At 42.3% G+C, this 22,386-nt stretch overlaps 1 protein-coding gene across 3 annotated transcripts in view; it reads right to left on the bottom strand.

Annotated features, from left to right (window-relative positions):
• NMNAT3 (nicotinamide nucleotide adenylyltransferase 3) overlaps positions 1-22,045 on the bottom strand; it is a 94,019-nt gene extending 71,974 nt beyond the window's left edge. For 2 of the 3 annotated variants that reach the window (XM_005282518.5, XM_005282519.5), the window contains exon 1: positions 21,902-22,045. Coding sequence is in view for 1 of the 3 variants with exons in the window: in XM_065558067.1 (XP_065414139.1) it covers positions 11,897-12,793 (897 nt within the window). In the remaining 2 variants the exon portion in view is untranslated. Of the gene's footprint in view, positions 1-7,564; positions 18,288-21,901 lie in introns of those variants that run through there. The other variant, XM_065558067.1, reaches the window with a different exon arrangement.
• Between the last annotated feature and the right edge of the window lie 341 nt (positions 22,046-22,386).

Below are 22,386 nucleotides of genomic sequence, written 5' to 3'. Positions count from 1 at the left end.
AGGCCTTAGAGAACACCATGGTCGCTGCTCCCTACACTCCCATAACATACCACATGGCATCCCAGTGCACATCATTACCCCTCCACTCCATGCCAGGCGACAGCAAGGAAAACAGTTTACGTACACTGACCTGTGAGAAGCACGGTTGGCGTATATGTACAATGAACTATATTTGTGTACTCAAATGTACTAATGTTCATTTCCTTTCTAATTTTATATTTTCACCCATTAAGTTATGTTAAAAAATTGCATAACATTGCCGGGGGTAGGGGAGCGGGGGTGTTGCACACTGGTTTTCCACAGTTTCTCCCCCCCCACATACACTCAAAGTTCTATTTTTGGAGAATCAAATTATCTTTATTACTTCACAACCAATACTGCAATAATGCATAGCCGTACTCAAGGCAAACAGTACTTGTAAACGTATAGCAAGCACCACATAATGCATAGCTTCAGGAAAACACCTAGTCATATTTATAAACGTACAACAAGCATTACATAGTTCTTAGCAGCACCCAAAGCTCTACGCCCATAAAACACCCATACAGAACATTATCATGGCTGACCATTAAAGTGCTCTTTCCTACCTTCTTCAACCACACAACTCCAAGTTGAGCTCTTGTAATAGACCTCGTGTCTAGCTGTTCAAAGTCAGGAATCAGCTGCTCTATCTCCACCCTGGAGGCAGCTTTTCCCCTCCATAATACCTGTGAGTCAACAGGACACAAGAAGCAGTGTAATGGGGTCTACAAACCACATACTGAGCAGAGGGAGAAGGGAGAGGAGAGCCTCTCCTGCTTACAGGCAAGCACCCTGACCTCACCCTCATGCAGCTACCACAACTGACTGTCATGGAGGCAGACACTCACAACTGCAACCAATATTGGCCTGCTAGAAAAGGAGGGATCTCAAAGAAGGTAGGGAGGCAGAAAGGGGTAGGTAGGGAACCTGCTGGTCCCACTAACCCTCTCCTCCTCCCCCCCCACCCCAGCACCAGCCGGGATCCCAGGCCCTGCGCTGATGCCTGTGCCCCTCCCCTCCCCAGCACCAGCGGGGGTCCCGGGCCGCATACTGCCACTCCCCCCGCAGCACCCGGGCTTCCCTCCCCAGACCCGCCCCCCCAAGTTTTAGTCAGGGGTACATAGTAAAAGTCATGGACAGGTCACAGGCTGTGAATTATTGTTTACTGCCTGTGACCTGTCCATGACTTTTACTAAAAATACCAGTGACTAAAATGTAGCCTTAATTATTACTCAAAGTTCTATATTAATATGCCTAGTAAGCAATCTATTTGTCATAAAACATTTCCTGAATTTTTTTGTTGTCTGTATTGTTACCGACATACTTGCTGACAGACATTTGAAATAAATTACCAAAATTACTGAAACTGGCATGATTACATTGTGTTATTTTGACAAATAAAATATGCAGAATTTTAAAATATTGTGCACAGAATTTTTAATTTTTTGGTACAGAATTCCCCCAAGAATAAAATGCCAATCCCTTCTCCACTGTCAGTGCAGCTCTCATTTTGGTGTCCCTGCCCTGGAGGGCTGGGGCAAGCCCAGCACACAGATTTAGGAATGTGGCTTTTTGCATCTGAAAGTTCTGCAGCCATTTCTCGTTGACCCAAATCTACATTATGATGCAATCCCACCAATCAGTGCTCATTTCTCAGGCCCAGAAGTAGTACTCCACCATCTGCAGCTTCAAGACCACCAACAACCTTGAATTGTTTTTTGCTGTCTCTCAGTAAACTGACCCCGAAGACATTCTGGGGTGGTTGTGGAATCTCCATCATTGGAGATTTTTAAGGGCAGGTTAGACAAACACCTGTCAGGTATGGTCTAGATCAGGGGTTCTCAGACTTTTGTACTGGTGACCCCTTTCACACAGCAAGCCTCTGAGTGCGACACCCCCCCCATACATTAAAAAACACTTTATAATGGTGTTAAATATATTAACAATGCTGGAGGCAAAGCGGGGTTTGGGGTGGAGGCTGACAGCTCACAACCCCCCATGTAATGACCTCGCGACTCTCTGAGGGGTCCCGACCCCTAGTTTGAGAACCCCGGTCTAGATAATACTTAGTTCTGCCATGAGTGCAGGGGACTGGAATAGATGACCTCTCAAGGTCCCTTCCAGCACAGGTGCCAGCTTCTAATTTTTCCCAGTGGTGCTCAACCCCCACTCAGCCCCAGGCCCGCCCCTACTCCATCTCTTCCCCCAAGTCTCCACCCCCGCCCTGCCTCTTCCCACCCCTGCTCCACCCCATTTCCACCCCCCACTCCACCCTTTCCCCCTAGGCAGCACCCCGCTTCTTCCCGCTCCCACTCCGCCCCTTCCCCCGAGCACGCCCTGTCCCTGCTCCTCCCCTCCAGAGGCTCCTGGAGTTGATTGGCGGGGCCGTCAGTGGGCAGGAGTGGGGGGGAGGGGAAGGTTGGCTGCTGGTGGGTGCTGAGCACCTGTAATTTTTTTCCGTGGGTACTCCAGCCATGCACAAGCACTCAAGGTAAGCATGCACAATGCCGATGCAAGTAGTCAAGTATGCACATGTCTGCGTGATTTACAAACTTCAGCAGATGTGTGCTGACATAATGTGAGCTGACCAAAGTTTGTAGTATAGACATGGCCACAGAAATAGCCCTGATTCAGCAGTCAGGGTATCTGACCCAGTGCCGACCCCTAAACACAGAACAAGGCAGGCAAGGATTTGCAGCAATTGAGTTAGTATTATCCTTTCTTGAAGTTGTCTACGCATAGAGATCGGCACTAATACAGGGGGTTCCCTCTATACACTGGAGTTGCGTTCTTGAAAAGGGCGATGGATACTGAAACGATGTATACCGAGGAATTTTTCCCCATAAGAAATAATGGAATTGGGAGTGGGATGCATTCACAACTTCACCACATCGCCTATGACAATGCTCTTTTCACCTAAACAGTGTACCTTTTTACAATGACAGGTTCTTAGGTACACATTTTACATATAAAACATTGAATAAAATAATGAAGGACCTTACTAACACCGTTCAAACACATAGAACATTTTAATATAGTAAATACAATACAGTAATAGAGTATAAAACAAACAGTGTTAATTACGCTAAATTTAGGTAGGGGTGGCGGCTGGGTTTTCTTGAGTTGGCTTTTTCATGGCTGGCTTTTTGGTTGCAGAAATCTTAAAAAAGGATTTTATCAACATCTGCTCTTTTGCATGAATCTTTGAATGATAGATCTCCCTGTAGCAAGCCACTGCGTCATTGAGAGCCCTGCAGACTTTGGCAGACCGTTCATGAAAAGGATCACTGCTCTATAGGATTTCCGTCATCTCATCCAGCAATCCAAAGAAACGGGAGAGATTCTTTCTTGTCAGATTCCTGGCTTCCTGCCCTACGTTGTCATCATCATCCTTGCTTTTTTCGGATATCCGTTGGTAGTCCTGCTCAATCAGTTCCTCATTTGTCATTTGCTCAGCATGAGACTCCAACAACTCCTGTACATCCTCCTCCTCCACCTTTTCGAAGCCGACATCCTTCGCCAACTTGACAATTTCTTGCTTGAGAGCAGGAATGGCATCAAATCCCACAAAGTTGTGGACAGCATCTGGCTATGCACGGCGCCAAATGCCGTTCATACGTTGCGAAGTGACCTCTTCCCATGACGCGTCAATGTTTTCCATGCCGTTCAAGATGTTGTAGGACTTCCAAAACTCCTTTACACTGGGTTTTCCTTCACCTGCTGTCTCCTTAATCAGCGTGGAGAACGTCCTCTATAGGTAATAAGCCTTGAACGTAGCCGGTGGAGGCAAGTACAGTACTGTACAATAGGGGAACATGTTCCAATTCATGTCAGTCTCTAGCCGTGCAAACGATAGATATGCAGATCAGGACCAACGTAAATTGGAACACGTTCCTGTATTGATGAGTGACGGATATCTGAAACAACAGATAAGGGGGAGATGTATACCGGGGACCCCCGTATAGCTAGACTGACTGCTGGATGAGGTTATTCTCAGGTGTAGACAAGGCACACATTCACACAACTTTCTGCATGACATTAATTAGCTGATGGCTTAAAATCAAGCAGAGTATTAGCAAAGAGAACAGGATGAAGAGTGTTAACTGCCTTTTCATCTAAGCTCCTGAGAGAAATCAAATACAAGGGAAATGTTAACTTTAACTACTATTATAAAAAGGAAGGATTTGAGCTTCCAGATTCAAGGCAAGGCTGGGCAATTTACTTTTTTCCCAACGGGGACTATTTCAGCTGTACTGATGGAGCTAAAGAATTGAAAAACAAACGTGCTTGTTTTAGAAACTACTGAGAAGGCTCTAGGCCTGAATGGAAATGGATCATAAGTTCTACAAAAGCTGTTCAAGCTGCAGTGCAACTGACTAGACACATCTTTCTCCTGAAAAAAACCCAAGCTCTGACTCTTTACATCAATGGCAAAAATCTTCCAGTACCAAGATCAGGAAAAAGAACTTTAAACACCACAAATTTCTCTTGAGCAATCAACCTTATGTCACCCCAATGTAGACACATGTTCTTTTAAAATGTACTGAGTTATTTTATTGATATGGCTTCAAATACCTTTAAACTTTCAATAAATATAAAACATCTAGTTTATTTACATGCATATACAGTAGAATTGCCTTAACTAGTCACACAGAGTAGAAATAAGCTAGTCAATTAAATGACCATCTCAGCTGTCAAATCCTTACACTTTGTGCCAGGAGGCTGACACTTATTTCATGTGTTACATAAAAATATGCATTGTATAAACCATTAAAACAGTTCTGAATAGTACATTGCTTCACTTGTTTAATGTGGCAGGGATGTAGCATTAAGTTAGTAAAAGCCTGCACCAATTTAACTATAAGTCAACAAACACCAATTTGCACCTGTTAGTTACTGTAAATAGGTTTGCAAACATCACCAGGTACAACATCTATACAGTGTTTAGTCAGTGAAATCAACTATGCTGAATTTATTCCCCAGCAACTGCTCCGATTAAATGGGTGTGCCATTAATGGTTTTCAGCAAAAGATAAAATTTGCACCCCCTCGCCTACATATCTTAGTATTGAAAGTGAGAGAGGAATACGTCCTTTTGAGGGAAGTTGTGTACAAGTAATTCAACAATTTTAACTGCTGATACATGTTTTTTGTTTGTTTGTTTTGCAGGCATCTAAGAGGAGATACACACATATAGTCTAAGAGAGTTCTATGGGAAATAATACAAACAGTTGGGGAGGATAATCTTGTGGCTAAAGCAGAGTACAGTCAGGAGCTCTGGGTTCTATCACTAGTTATGTTACAGAGTACCTATGCGACCATGAACCTTACAATAATTTATGGGCTTATTTTCAGAGGTTCTGAGTTTGCAATACTCCCACTGACTTTAATGGAAACATCAGTCATTCAGCACTTCAGAAATACACATCCTTATCCATCTCTATCTATAAAATGGGGATAATAATATTTAGCTACCTCCCAGGGGTGAGGTTAGGCTTAGTCGATACATAACCTCAAAGCTGTTCAAGATGTGGTTTCTAAGATAATGATTTTATTTCTAAAGTCCCCCACTCTACCCTTCTTCCCGATTTAAAACTACTACATTTATTTATGGTTTAAACTAAAGCTTAAATATGTAAGAATACAGTTCCTTTCATCGGAGGATCTCTAAACACATTCCTTATCTAAGTGCTCATCCAAACATCCCTGTAAGGGAAGTTAGGAGAATGCTTTACTCCATACTTAAATGCAACCAGTTCTGCAGTAGCTACTTAACAATGTACAGTAGCACTACACAGAAATTTAAGACAAGAAATGAAGAAAAATACTCTATTCAACTGAAAGTGCAGGAGAGATACAGGTAGGTAGAATTTAATTACCTTGGAGAAATCAGAACTCAGGAAACACCCCTACTGTTACAAAAAGTAATATGTGAATTTTAATGGACACAAAGATTCAGAACTCATGTTTTATGTCTCATACAACAGTCCAGTGCCCCTTAACAATATACCAGGGCTCTGATTCAGTACTGACAAAGTGAAGAGTCCCACCTGCTGAACTGCCAAACAGTTTCCATGATACTTAGTTTCCCATCCAAATATTCAACCAAGCATAGCCCTAATTAGTTGGCTAAAACATATAGGACCACAGCACAGAGCGGTATGACTACAGAATTGCAGTGTATAGCTGTAGATTCACTCTACTATTTTTCTACAGTAAAATTTGGAAATAGAACTATTCAAATGTGTCCTAAAAAAAAATCTCTAGCTGTTATACCCTATTATGCATCCATCATTTTTTAAATTATGGCTTGTCACTTGAAAAACTTTTCTTTTAAACCGCTGGTGCTAAAAAGTGAGAAGCAATGTAAACAAGAAAACCTGGCATTTGCAGATCTGCTAGCCAGACCATTTTATTCAACAAGAAACAGAAATATTAAGTTGCATGGTAGCATTTTATGGTTGTGCAATTACCGCACAGCAAGCCACATTCAATTCTGCTCTGCTGCTTGACAAAAATGGCAGACAATCATTTAAGATAAAGGTTACATTCCCATGTAGTTCTTTTTCCAAATAACTGCTGGACTTCAAAACCGTCTTCATATGCTTAAAGTTATTTGCTGCTACATTGCTTAAAAACTGCAAGACAGCAGAGCACAAGCCCATTCAGCTGCTTACTGCCCAGGTATCATATATAGGAGATATGTGTGCCTCAAAGCATCACATTAAAGTCTAGGAGCCTGAAATCCCATTAGAAAAAAAAATAAAATAAAAAATGTGCTTTAGGAATGCTAGAAAAAAACAGTTCACAAATACAGTAGAAGTAAGGGTAATTAAAGCAACAGATCAGAGGAAGAGATATGCATGTCAGGTTTGAGATTTAAAAGGATTTTTTTAAAGTACTTTATTGTCTATGATGATATTATAGCTTTGATAATTTGGCTCTGTAGTATGAAAACACCTTTATATTTAACTACAAGAAAAATAAGGATGCAAGCTTGAGAGTAACAATATTGTTAAGTATCAGAGGGGTAGCCGTGTTAGTCTGAATCTGTAAAAAGCAACAGAGGGTCCTGTGGCACCTTTGAGACTAACAGAAGTACTGGGAGCATAAGCTTTCGTGGGTAAGAACCTCACTTCTTCAGATGTAAGTCTTGCATCTGAAGAAATATTGTTAAGCGACCATTATTATATACAGCAGGGGTCGGCAACGTTCGGCACGCGGCTCGCCAGGGTAAGCACCCTGGCGGGCCGGGCCAGTTTTATTTACCTGCTGATGCGGCAGGTTCGGCTGATCGCGGCCCCCACTGGCCGCGGTTCGCCGTCCCGGGACAATGGGGGCGGCGAGAAGCCCCGGCCAGCACATCGCTCGCCCGCGCCGCTTCTCGCCGCCCCCATTGGCCCGGGATGGAGAACCGCGGCCAGTGGGGGCCGCGATCAGCCGAACCTGCCGCGTCAGCAGGTAAATAAAACTGGCCCGGCCCGCCAAGGTGCTTACCCTGGCGAGTCGCGTGCCGAACATTGCCAACCCCTGATATACAGGCTCAAGTATCGCCACAGTAAACGGTTTTGTATATTCATTCAAAAATGTGCTTTTCAGGGTATTCCAATTCTGATATTCAAAAAATCACTTCATAGAAGGTTATGATTGGTTATAATTAACATTTATCAGTAACTCTTTTGGACTACATTGCAGGTAGGACAGCCTTGCAAAACCATCCTGAAAATTTACCAGCCCAGACACAAAAATCGACTTGCCCACTCATACCATGATGGTGTGCATAAGAAAAAAAAATTGAAATAAAAAATAGTTATTCAGCATGAGTAAGTCAAATTTTGTAAGGAGGAAGGAATTTTTTTTTTGTATAAACCACATCAGAGATTAGCACACACTACCCACATTTTTAGCTGTTTATTTTTTTTTTAAGCTAGTGAAAAAATTAAGGAAGCTTGATTTTAACAAAAAGAATGTTGCAAACATCTTTAGACATTTTATATTTAAAATTTTCCCCATCAATTTAGGTGGGGGGAGGTCACTGCCTTTTGCTGGGTTTCTAATCAGATAAAGCCAACATATCCTTCTGGTTCTTTGTTATCGATCTTCGAGGATCATGAATCGGAGTAAGTGCAGCGCTGTGGTCAGAGATTTTGTTAGCTTGCTGCTGCAGAACAAATAACTGAAGTTCAGGTGTTGTTTTTACTGACAGAGGGGATGTCTTAGTGCTCTAAGAATCAAGCTTGAAATACCGGAACTGTCTTGAACAACAGGTTCACACCTTACTAGAATATAGCAGATAGACTAAGCTCCATCCCATAGTTCTGTATGGTTCGTTAAATAAATTAATGGAGATATCCCATCTCCTAGAACTGGAAGGGACCTTGAAAGGTCATCGAGTCCATCTCCCTGCCTTCACTAGCAGGACCAAGTACTGATTTTGCCCCAGATCCCCAAGTGGCCCCCTCAAGGATTGAACTCACAACCCTGGGTTTAGCAGGCCAATGCTCAAACCACTGAGCTATCCCTTTTATTGGCTAGAATGAGTCCTTGCCAATAAAAATCCAATGGCACTTAGCATAGGGGGTTTTCCCTATGCCAAAACTTCCTGTTCTCTCTCACTATTTGCCAGTTGTCCCCAAATGCCACCTTACACTCGAAAAGCAGCTATGCTATAGGCGAGGCTGTACATAGTTCATAAAGTTCAGGATCCTTCAAGAGATGTGGTACAGCTGGTCAAATTTACGCATGAACAAGTTGAAAGGGTCACTTTGAGGAATCTGGTAAAGCATGTGGCTGTACAAAGAAGACATGCTGACACCTTTAAAAATGTGGAGGACACACTTTCTCCATATCAAATAGCTTTTAAGATAAAACAATGATTATAAGTTTCATTAGGGAATCCCTGTGAGTTCTTCTTGTATTGCTTGTATTCCTGCACTACATCAATAATAGATGATACAGATGATCACAGTAAATTCTGCTGAAACGATCAGTAACTCGAGCCATTTCTCATTAATTATTAGAATGTACAATACAGTGCTGAGCAGTGCAGTTTAATGTATGAACCTTCAAGTATGCAGTAAAGTTAGTAAACTGAAGGACAAGACATTGATACTTGCACAATGAGGGCCAGCTTGACCCTCAGATTACATTAAATTTTCTAGACAAGCCAGAAAAAAATGAATTCTAGAAATATAGGACAAGATTCTGATCATATTGCACTGGGGGAAATCTGGAGTAACTTCACTAAAATTAGATTTGTACAGGTGTGAGATCACAACCTACCTCATGAACTTAAAGGGCCAAATCTTTAGATGGTGTAGGTCAGTGCAGCTTCACTGACGACAGCAGAGTTACACTGATTTACGCCAGCGGGTAATATGTCCCAAAGCTACGTTTTTTAGGCAATAAAGTTGGCTAAAGAATATAAAATCTCATTGATCCTCCCACAACCCCACAGGAAAATTTGGCTAAAAATCCTGGTTTACACAACCCCCTTATAAAATACTGCCAATTGCTGATCAACCCATCCTAACACCATAAAATTATGGGAACAGCTCCACAACAAAAAATATTCAAGCTGATATATTCCTGCTAGCATGTGCTTTTGTCCAGGGCAGTACTGCATAACTGTCATGAAATTTACCAGTGGATCCACACCTAGATACTTTGGTGATTAGCATAATATAAATAGTTATATAGATGAAGTACACTTGTTTATTTCAGTGGTACAGAATATTCTATTTGCCCATCGACAAAATACTGACCGCGGCCAAGCAGAATTTTGCAAGGCTGGTATCAATATTAGACACAGACACTCTCTTGATACCATTCATATAACCACTTCAGGGCCACATAACTGACCGTGCTTCTGTGAAATGCCAGTGACTTAAGTGCACCTCATTTCTTTTGGTTTCATTTTCCCTCTATTTAAAAATGACATGGCAGGTGAGGATATAATAATCAATTATCAGTCATAGCCTATTAAAATACGAAGCAGACCCCACCTCCTGAGCGTATAGTCAAAGCATATAACACTCTGTTCATAGTTTTTATCAGCTGCAGATAAACTCTGGGCCTGTTATTCTGACAGATCCTAGTCTTCTCCAAATCAGTGATCATGTAAGAACACAGGGGATCATCTGGGCTTTTTCACATTCGACTGTGGAGACTAACCCTGGCATTTAGATGCAGAGAGTGACAGAGAGAGGCATATAGATTTTGTCATCTTGAAAATAAATGTTATGTAAATAGTTTTTTTGCTCAGCACATGAGATGGGGGTGGAGCTTTATTTGGGGGGTTCCTCCATTTTTCTTGGCTTTAAGCTTTAAAATGTCCTTTCTTGGTCTAAGCAGTAATTTTCTGAGCAAACAGGCAGCTGGCAGCAGCATATCCATGGGCATGGTGCCTTACAGATAAGCTGCAATAGGTCTCCCTACCATGAATTTCAAATGCCTGAGGTGCTAACAGAGGGAGTTAGCCACTTTAGAATTGCCTGCTCCTCCCCTCAAGCTGGCACCCCTTCAAATCACATTGTTGTACTTTGCTCTTCAGATTACTCCATTAGAAGCTATATCAAAGGCAGATTCCCTGCCACAGATGCATCAATGTGCCTTCTTTGCATCATTTCAATTCAGTTGCAGCATCATTATTTTCTTTTAATTTAAAAATACCAGGCTAGCTAAACTCTAAAACAAGGGAAAATATAATTTCTTGAAATAAGTTTGAAAATTTAAATCTTGGGGGAGTGTTCATTGTTATTACATTTCTGAAATAAACATTTAAAAATGTCACTTAAATTTGTTTTGTCCTTTTATCAAAAACTTTTCTCCTCTGAAATGCAAGCCACACCTGGATTTAAAAAAAAAAAAAAAAGTTCTTTATCCTCTTTATGCCATTGCAAAGAACTGACATAAAAGTCACCAAACTGGCAAATTTTCATTGACATTACACAGCAACAAAGCATCTCATAACAGCCCATGTGGTTCATAAAATTATTACATGTGTGTACTAAAACTAATTCATGTTAGTTATAAATATTGTATTCGCTCACAAAAATTCACATATTAAATAATTCATCAAAAATTAATTAACTACCAAATCCACAGTCGGCTATTCCAGCACAGACCCCTGCATCCCATTAATGGGACTGCACAGGTGCACTCAGTTGAGGGTACTGCAGTTGCCAGTGTCTTCACACAAATTTCCCGATTTGGGGCCTGATCCTGCAAAATCTTATGCCCGTGGGCAGCTTTATTAACAAGAGAATCCCCACTGAATTCAAGGAACTTATGTGCATAAAATTAAACATGCTTCAAAGTGTATGCAATGTCAAGGCCTTTGTCAAGATCATATTTCCCTTATCTCAATTCATTTATATTACACTGGTCTACAATTTTTGAGAAGTCGTCTGCTTCAGAGATAAAATGTGCTATTTATTATGTATTTTGATGTGCTGAATTCAAATATGACAATTAAAACAACTGATTGGCTACTGTTTCTAAGATATTTAAGTTTTTTACATTTTATGTCTATGTATACTGTGTAGATAGTAGAGTTTTAATCATAAATTGTAAACCTAGGTCTTTTCATATGTTTATGGTTGCTTTACATGATAATATTTCACCTGTTCTGTTTATGTAACACTTTAAAAATCAGCAAAAGGGTTTTATAAATAAAATTTATTATGAAACAAAAGGCAAAAAACTATTATGTACATAGTTTAGTCCTATTCAGTGTCTATTCAGCGCTTCTTGGCTTGTCTCTTGTTTTCACTAAATGGAGCATCTCTTGTCACTGTCCAGCAATAGTCTGCAAGCATTGATGGGCTCCATTTGCCCTGATAGCGTTTCTCCATTGTTGCAATGTTCTAGTGAAATCACTCGCCGTGCTCGTCGCTCACCGCTCCGCAGTTCGGTGGAAAAAAATCTAGATGAGAGTGCAAAAAATGTATCTTTAGTGACATGTTGCAACCAAGGCTTTTGTATGCCTTGAGGAGGTTTTCCACCAACAACCTGTAGTTGTCTGCCTTGTTTCCGAGAAAATTTATTGCCACTAACTGGAAGGCTTTCCATGCCGTCTTTTCCTTGCCACGCAGTGCATGGTCAAATGCATCATCTCGAAGAAGTTCACGAATCTGAGGACCAACGAAGACACCTTCCTTTATCTTAGCTTCACTTAACCTTGCAAATTTTCCACGGAGGTACTTGAAAGCTGCTTGTGTTTTGTCAATGGCCTTGACAAAGTTCTTCATCAGACCCAGCTTGATGTGTAAGGGTGGTAACAAAATCTTCCTTGATTCAACAAGTTGTGGATGCTGAACACTTTTCCTCCCAGGCTCCAATGACTGTCGAAGTGACCAATCTTTCTTGATGTAGTGGGAATCTCTTGCACGACTATCCCATTCGCAGAGAAAACAGCAGTACTTTGTGTACCCAGTCTGCAGACCAAGCAAGAGAGCAACAACCTTCAAATCGCCACAAAGCTGCCACTGATGTTGGTCATAGTTTATGCACCTCAAAAGTTGTTTCATGTGGTCATAGGTTTCCTTCATATGGACTGCATGACAAACTGGAATTGATGGCAAAACATTGCCATTATGCAGTAAAACAGCTTTAAGACTCGTCTTCGATGAATCAATGAACAGTCTCCACTCATCTGGATCGTGAACGATGTTGAGGGCTGCCATCACACCATCGATGTTGTTGCAGGCTACAAGATCACCTTCCATGAAGAAGGAGAATGGGAAAAGATCCTTTTGACGGTCACAAAACATGGAAACCCTAACATCACCTGCCAGGAGATTCTACTGCTATAGTCTGGAGCCCAACAGCTCTGCCTTACTCTTGGGTAGTTCCAAATCCCTGACAAGGTCATTTTCAGTTCACCTTGTGTTATGAGGTGTGGTTCAGAGGAGGAGGATGGGAGAAAATGTGGGTCCTGTGACATTGATGATTCAGGACCAGAAGTTTCATCCTCTGACTCAAGTGAGAATGATTCTGGTGCATCAGGAACCAGCAGTCCTTCTCCCTGGGGTACTGGGCGTATAGCTGATGGAATGTTTGGATAATGCACAGTCCACTTTTTCTTCTTTGACACACCTTTCCCAACTGGAGGCACCATGCAGAAGTAACAATTGCTGGTATGATCTGTTGGCTCTCTCCAAATCATTGGCACTGCAGAAGGCATAGACTTCCTTTTCCTGTTCAACCACTGGCGAAGATTTGTTGCACAAGTGTTGCAGCATATGTGTGGGGCCCACCTCTTGTCCTGAGCTCCAATTTTGCAGCCAAAAGAAAGGTGATAGGCTTTCTTAACCAGAGTGGTTATACTGCGCTTTTGTGATGCAAAAGTCACTTCACCACAAACATAGCAGAAGTTATCTGCACTGTTCACACAAGTACGAGGCATCTCTGCTCACTTTGGCTAAACAGAAATGCGTCCCTTTGCAAAATCAAACACTGACAAATAAGAGAGCACGACACTGTATGATTTCTAGAGCTGATATAGGGCAATTTGTTCAGCAGAGTGATGTAAGCTTCGTTATGATTGCATCATCCATGACTTCTAGGAATAACATGATGCAATTCATATCATGTATGATGCAATACCAGCTTCAGATTGCATCATTCATTGTTTTGCCTAAAAAGCAAGTACTGTCCAAACCCAGTCATAGATTTATTCATAGATCCAGTCAAAGATGTATTTTAGTCATTTCTGGTTTAAATTGAGATCCCTTCCCTTTATAACTCACTTATCCTCCGCCATTCCCAAGTCAAGGGTTGTATATACTGACCCTATAGCATATCTTGAAAACTAAAGCCAATCAACAATTTTAAGCATCATTTTCGTTCGCAGTGACCCAGAATTAGTAAAGTTTGACTACATTTATTTCAGAAGCATTTTGGCTGTAGAGCAGTGTTATTTATGTTTTCGATGTTAAAAAGGAACTCCTCGGGGTCTTTCTACTTTTTCTGCAGTCAAGTAGGACTTCACACATTTGCTCTAATAAATTGTTACTTTTTAAAATTATGCCTTTTACTGTAATTATATAAAATATAAAAATACAATATAATTTGAGTATGTCATGTATTACTGTATACTTACACAGTTTCACTTTTTTATTTATCTACTTAACAAAGAGTAGAGGAAATTCACTAACCCATAATTACATACGAAAAGAGTCAAATCGAGGTTAGCCACAAGAGCCTTTCCATGATCTATGCTTATTGGTGGCAATGTAAGCAGTTTGGTTACTCCTGGATCCCACTATGCATTGCCCATAGGCAGACCCTTCGCTGTTCATGAGGCCTCACAAAAGTCGATCAATCAAATAAACTGTGCTAGGAGTCTGTTTGTGCACAGTTTGCAGCACGGAAGCCTTCATGATTACTTATGCAACAATTCCCGATATTCCCACCCACTTAAACCAGAGCTGCTTCTATTCTTCCCACATAGGTCCAGATCCTGCAGTATTAAAGTTTTGCCTGCACAAGGACTAGAGAACAAAGTCCACAGAGGGTACTGAATGAGATATCTATCTTGACTCCTACACATACGCTTGTTCGTTGCACATGATTAAGAGTGCCCTGCAAGTAGCAATCATTAATGTTAAGGGAAAAGTTACATGCATGACTAAAACCTGTGATGCCAGTATTCCCAGGCCAAGTGATCAGCCAATTTAGCCAAAGTAGCATCTCCATTTTCAAACTACTAGAGGCTCAATTATAAAAACCCTCCACAATTCCACTAGAATGGTCAGTTCAGAAATAAAACAGTTCTATTACCTAACTTGTAATTCTTTTAGAGTTAGCAAAATAAATTTATTTGGGGTAAAAGCAGGAGCAGCGGAAACGCCCTAAAAGTGTGTGGGGGGGGAAGCGCCAGCACCCAAACCGTGGCCCTACCCTCTCGTGCTGGCCCTTCTCCCCGCACCCCCCTTTCCTCTCAAGACCCTGCCCCCCATTCTCTCCTCTACACCCCCTTCCTCTGTTACTCACCCTTTTCCAGCACCCCTGGGTGAAAGCCAGAACTTAAAGTGGTCTGAAAAAAGTGGGGGGTTTATCCTAATCTGGAAGCAGCATTTTTGGTAAAACAGAGTTTTAAGCGTATCTTTCAGTAACAGGTTTGAACTTATTTATTCATTTTGCTACATCTGTGATGCTTTGTGCCTCTTCCTCTCTCCCTGCCCCCATTTTAAGCACTGGTGAAGCCAAAATTAGTTATGAAAGCACAAACTACTTACAAATAATGACTTGAAAAAATGGTAAAGAAGCACAACAGCTAACCCAAACCAGCTTTGCTTGTGAATCTAGCTACAACATGGAGCAACCTAATGCAAGCAGCAGGAATTTCTACTGTAGAACACTCAGCAAGGAAGCCATATGCAAATATTCTACATCCTATCAGCACATACAAAAATCCCACAGTAACACACAGAATTTCCAATGGATTTTTGTAGGTGACACTACACTCCAAAACTTTTTAAAAGCCCAATGCTTTCTTCACTCACTTTCCAGTTTCAAAATGTGATAAGTGTTTGCTCACATTTTACATTTACGGGTTTTTTATTAGCATGATATTTTAATTGCTAATTACTTATTTCCTATTTAAAATTATTTTTAATTTCTTCCTTAGAAATAACATAGGTAACTAGCTCTGCATTGCCATTAGTAACCAAACACTTGTATAGGAAAACCAAGCATTACATTAATATATTATTTTGAAAAGTCTTATTAATATTAGGGGCATGAAAAAATAGGCCAAGTGCATTAGCGTCTGACTATAATAGTAAATCAAGTCTTATAGATATTATTATTATTTATTACTTCTATTACTGAAATGTCTGGAAGCCCCTGTCACGGACCAGTACCTCTCTGTGCTATGTCCTGCCCCAAACTGTTTACAATCTAAGCATAAAATGAGACAACAAATGGATAAAGAATGACCAACAGGGGAATAAAAGGAAACAAAGGGATGCTATAGATGCTAGGAACACAAGGGATACACAGAAGAGAGATCAACTCATCTAACGACTCAGCCTTTAAAAAAAAACAGATAATGCTAAGGCACCTGTTCTGCTGGGAGAAACTACCTCTTGACAATTTACTGTCTAGTCATTAAAAAATGTCTCCCAGTCAAATACCTGGTGTCTTCCACTGAAATAAAGAATTCAAATAGAACAGAAAAAAGAATCTAAGAAAGGTTATCATTCTAATGCTCTATGGTGTAAACTGACCACCACTAGTTATCAAGGAGGAATTATTCTCCCATATACAGAACAGTACAATTTGCTAAAAGCATTATGGGTTTTCTCATCACTCTCTGAAGTTTCAACTATTGGCTGCTGCCAGAGGCAGAATACCAGACTTGAGCATCTGAGCTAATATTGTACGTATTATTGTTGCTATTTTAAACAAAATTGCAAAATTCAGTAACACCTAGGTGAATTTGAAAGTAAAATACCACAATTAATAGGAAATTTGTGATTAAGACTTTGGGTAATCAGAGCACCATGCAAAAACGTAAAACACACAAAAGTTCTCCCACTAGGGCGAGGTATTTTGTACATCAAGCCTGCTGTTCAAATCAATAGTTTAAATTGTTCCCCCCCCCCCTCCATGCACACAAGTCTGTATGTTTAGAATTTCAACTAGTAAACAATAATCAAAGCAATCAGAGATTTCAAAACAATCTGGGCATAAAAAAAAATCCCTCTGGTGGCACATCTATGTTCTAACATATTTTGCTTGCCTGTCGGGTGTGCTTATTTGTACACAGACTGCTGACTAAAATAATTAAGATTGGGATTTTCAAAAGAGCCTAAGGAATTTAGGTTCCCAACTCCCATTGTATTTTAAAACTCCCTTAGCTTCTTTGAAAATACCAACCTAAATATTTAAAACTTTTTCCATGAATTGGGATACATAATATAAACTATAAAAATGCAATACTGTTTGAATACATCATTGTCTCATCTAGCACTTTTCATCAGTAGATCTCAAAGCACTTTTCATCAGTAGATCTCAAAGCACTTTCCAAAGAAATCCTTATCACCATTTTACAGATGGGGAAACCGAGGCATGGAGTGGTCACCTAACACACCAGAGGCCAAGTCAGGAACAGAACCCTCGTTTTCTGAGTCCCAATCCATTCTCTATCCACTGCCTGCTATACTTCCCCCGGCCCCCTATTATTTTGATTGTTTCCTCAGTAAGACCAAGGTAGGTGAGATGAGGTATTTTATTGGACCAACTTATATTGGTGGAATGGGCAACACTGCAAGCTACACAGAGCTCTTCTTCAGGACTGGAAAAGGTAACCAAAGTATCCAAGCTAAATAGAAGGTGGGACAGATTGTTAAGCATAAGGGGATCTACACATGCTGTAGGAGGCCACTTAAAATGAAGTGGGCAATTAAGGGTTAGCAGGTAGAAGGGCATGTTAGAGTGTTGTAATGAGCTATAAACCTGTCTCTGTTAAGTCCATGATTTTTAATGTCCAGTAGCGTAATGAATTTAAGTTTTGCTTAATTTAAGGCTCATCATTTGAAGGCATTGTGTAGGTTTCCTTTGAAGGTGAGAACTGAGAGGTTAGATATGGGGCGATCACTTCATGAAAATGGTTTGCCCACAGGTGATAGGATGTATTTTTTCCATGAGTTCATTCGAGAGCACAGTGATTGTCTATCTTCACCCACAGAGTTGTTGTGGCTTTTGATGTACTGGATGAGATACACCAGATGTTCTGATAGGCAAGTGTAGGACTCATGGATGATGAAAAGTGTGTTGGGGGGTGGGGGGGAAGAGTACTGATCAACATAGCAGTATTGATACGTCTGCATGTTTTGCATCTGTTGTTCCGGCACCACTTTGAGTCACTGTGTCCTGATCTGTGGAGAACTTGCAAGGTTGGGGGACGGAAGTTGTTTGAAGGCAGAAATGGTGGTGGTGGTGGTGGTGGGGGGGAGTTAAGAAAGATTTCTTTCAGGATGTGGTCACCATCAAGTATGGGTTGTTTAACTGCATAATGACACCCTGAAAGGGTTCTAGCATGGGGTGGAAGGAGACAACTAGGGGAGTGCAATCAATGGGATTATTTTTTCTGTATTAAAGCAGGTTCCTGCGGGGGTGTTTGGGTGGTCCATTCCATGATGAGATCTACTTCCATGGTGGAGTACTCTTGTTTAGTGAAAGAAGTTTTAAGTGTCTATCCCAGACTTTCACTTCACTTTCCCAGTTCTGATCCTTGGTTGTGTTTGCTTTCACTTACTGTTAGAAAAGTAAAGAAGAAGAAAAAGAAAGTTTGCAGGGAAAACAGCACTTAGTAATCATTTACCTTCATTTTTCAAACTACCCTTGCTCCCCAAAAATAGGAGCCAGAGTGGGGTTCTACTATCTGTTCTACTTGCCGCCTAGACAACTGTCTAACAAAACGTTAAAAACAGTCCTAACTATAGATAGGCAATAGTTACATTGCTAGCTCTTTGGGGCAGGAACTGTCTTTTTGTTCTGTGTTTGCACAGTATCTAGAACAATCTAGGTCCTGGTCCAATGAAGCTCCCAGCTGCTATCACAATACAGATAATAATAAAAAAACAATTAGAAGTAAAAAACTGCTAACGGGTTCATTTCTGAATTAGTAATAATTATATTAACACCTTTCATCCTGAAGGATCCCAGAGCATTTTATAGTCTATGTGTACAAGGATCACTTTACTCACCCTTTGGTTTAAATGCAGTATCCATTTACCAGCACACAGTAATGACACAAAACCACATAGGACACTAAGCAAAAATTGTATATCCAGTGGTAACTACAGGGGAAACTTGAGTGTGAAGAATGTCATTACCCAAGTTGGAGTTTGGTCCAAACACTAAGGCCTTAATCTCTACTCTTATAAAAAGTTCCATATGATCTGTAGGTTCCAATCCTGTAAACACTTGGGCATGTTGATAATTTTAATCATATGCACGTTTGGATAATTGAAGATTGAGTGACCACACGCAATCGGGGTCTCTGTTTTGTCTCTCATTGAATCACTAAAAGACAGAACCCCAAACAGTTCAATGTTCTTCTACAATTGAGCATTAGATCAGTACTGGTGATCAAATTAGGCAGCAGTTGTTATATATCACAGAACAGAAGTTCTTAAAGCTGGAGGCAAGCAAGCACAGCCAAATATTGCAAGAAAATCAAAGCAGAAGAGTTGAGCAATCTGTTTCCCCCCCATTCTCTTCACTGGCATTCTCTTGTGGACAGCTACGAAGCCCTACTTTTTTCACACTGTATCTAGCCATCCTCAGCTACCCAGGCCAGTCCCCAACTTTAATTTTTGGTGCCTTTTTAAAGAAAATTTTATGCTGTATTTTGCAGCTCCATATAATATATTCTACACTTGTTTAATTTAAAGGCATGTGTTTATTTATCTTGGTGTGGGGATAAATTGATACTACTGCCAAAAATGATAGTAAATGTTGCCTCTTACAGTGCCTAGAATTCAATTAATCTTCCTGCATTTAAAAATCCAAAACAGAGATAAAGGCCTGGTCCCCACTAAGCCCCCACTTCGGACTAAGGTACGCAAATTCAGCTACGTTAATAACGTAGCTGAATTCGAAGTACCTTAGTCCGAACTTACCGCGGGTCCAGACGCGGCAGGAAGGCTCCCCCGTCGATGCCGCGTATTCCTCTCGGCGAGCTGGAGTACCGGCGTCGACGGCGAGCACTTCCGGGATCGATTTATCGCGTCTTAACCAGACGCGATAAATCGATCCCAGAACATCGATTGCCTGCCGCCGGACCCTCCGGTAAGTGAAGACGTACCCTTAAACAGCAACACAGACCAAACACCTACTCCCTCATCAGACTATACCCTTACCTCCTCTTACATATACACCTCTACCCCGTTATAATGCGGTCTGATATAACATGAATTTGGATATAACACAGTAAAGCAGCGCTCCGGGGGGGCGGTGCTGCACACTCCGGCGGATCAAAGCAAGTTCAATATAACGCAGTTTTACCTATAACGCAGTAAGATTTTTTGGCTCCCGAGGACAGCGTTATATCGGGGTAGAGGTGTACATCCTTTTTTCTCCCTAGAACTAATTCTCCTTTTCCTTCTCCTCTGGCTTAAGCACAGATCTGGCAGGCAGAGAAAGATCAACTGACACCAGCCATACCCAACAATGTTACATGTTATCCCTGCGTATTCTCTGTGAAAATAAAACACAGGCCCATACAGCACACAAAGACAGTTAAAGGAAGTCTCTCTTATTTTTTCACATGGAAATTTTAAAAGCAACATTAAAGGTAGATAATCAGATTTGTCATTCACTCTTCTGGTGACAAGGAACTAATCAAAGTTCCAAAGAAGGATCTTACAAGGACAGCAGGTTCACTAGATGTTCTGTGGCTTGGAAGTCAAACCCAGACCACCCCCTCTCCCACCCAGATGCCACATTAAGTTCAGGAATCCCTTTTAATTAGGGGCCACAGCTCTCAAAACCATCACCAAAACACAAGTGGCAGAGATTCCGAGGTCAACAATCAAAACCTGATCACAGATCCTACAGAGCAACCCACTAGGCTTCGCTATGCCAGGTAAACTATGGATTACAGCCAACCGCATCACAGCCTCCAAGGCGCTGCAATTACCTGCTTTACAAAGGAAAATGGACAGCCCAGACAGGCCACCATGGAGGAAGCATGTGAAGGGTACGGATAACGTCTGCGAATAGCCCCTCTCCCTTCCCCAGAGTGGGGATGTTTCCCATGTTAAAGGGATCTAGGGGTTATAGTGGACCACAAACTAAATATGAGTCAACAGTGTGATGCTGTTGCAAAAAAAGCAAACATGATTCTGGGATGTATTAACAGGTGTGTTGTGAGCAAGACACAAGAAGTCATTCTTCCGCTCTACTCTGCTCTGGTTAGGCCTCAGCTGGAGTATTGTGCCCAGTTCCGGGCACCGCATTTCAAAAAAGATGTGGAGAAATTGGAAAGGGTTCAGAGAAGCAACAAGAATGATTAAAGGTCTTGAGAACATGACCTATGAAGGAAGGCTGAAAGAATTGGGTTTGTTTAGTTTGGAAAAGAGAAGACTGAGAGGGGACATGATAGCAGTTTTCAGGTATTTAAAAGGGTGTCATAAGGAGGAGGGAGAAAACTTGTTCACCTTCGCCTCTAAGGATAGAACAAGAAGCAATGGGTTTAAACTGCAGCAAGGGAGGTCTAGGTTGGACATTAGGAAAAAGTTCCTAACTGTCAGGGTGGTTAAACACTGGAATAAATTGCCTAGGGAGGTTGTGGAATCTCCATCTCTGGAGATATTTAAGAGTAGGTTAGATCAATGTCTATCAGGGATGGTCTAGACAGTTTTTGGTCCTGCCATGCGGGCAGGGGACTGGACTCCATGACCTCTTGAGGTCCCTTCCAGTCCTAGAATCTATGAATCTATGTCCCAGCTCATGTGCATGCAGATGTCCAGGAAGGTGCTGTGCCTCCCAGAGCAGCCTGGCGTTCACATGGCCGGGAACGGAGCCTGGCCAGTAAGTTACTTTGAACTGACATTGACCACCCTCCGCCTAGGCAGGGCCCGCAGCGCAGAGGTGCCCATCACAGCTCGCTGGGGCCGCAGGCGCTCGGGCCCTGCCAGCGCGCTCGGCGTGGGGCAGCGCGGAGATGGGCCGGTCCCCGCCGCCGCCCGGGACATACAGGGTGGGGGTGGGTGCAGCTCGCAACAAGCGCGGGCACGCGGGTCACCCGGGACTAGGCGCGCACGAGAGCCCGCCCGGGTGGGAGAGCCCGGGCCGGGCCCAAGTTAGGGTCCAGCCCCCGTTGAGGTGGGGAAGGGCCGCCTCCATCCCCTTTCCCCCCTTACCCGCTGCGGGGGGCTCGGGGTCAGCGTCAGCCACGTCGGACGCGCCCGCCCCCAGCCACCGCCTCCTTCCTCCGGCCCGGCCGGGGCGGGGCTTGGGGCGGCCCCGGAGCCGCAACGCCGAGAGCGGCGTAACCCCCTCCCGGCGCTCTGCCGCCCACATATCCCCTTGTGACCTCTCTCATACGTGTCCACATCTTACCCCCCAGCGACCACCCCACCCCGGGGAGCCCTTCCTCCTATGCACTCCCCCCAGTTACCCCACTTCCTCCAAGGAGTCCTTCCCTCCATACACATCCCACACTTCCCCCAGTGAACCCCTTATACACCCAGCTATTGAGGGAGACATCCCTATAGGGAACACCCTCCCCACTCCTGCAAACACCCACTACTAAAGCAAGATATACAGCTAGAGAGGTTACCTGCCCCCCACATATCGAGGGAGCTCTCATCCCATGTCCTGGGGAGATTCCCCCCATACAAGCCAA

The sequence above is a fragment of the Chrysemys picta genome, chromosome 9 (genome assembly GCF_011386835.1).
Source record: "Chrysemys picta bellii isolate R12L10 chromosome 9, ASM1138683v2, whole genome shotgun sequence".
NCBI lineage: Eukaryota > Metazoa > Chordata > Testudines > Emydidae > Chrysemys > Chrysemys picta.
Note: the sequence above shows the minus strand (reverse complement) of the source record. Positions and strands in the feature narration are given on the sequence as shown.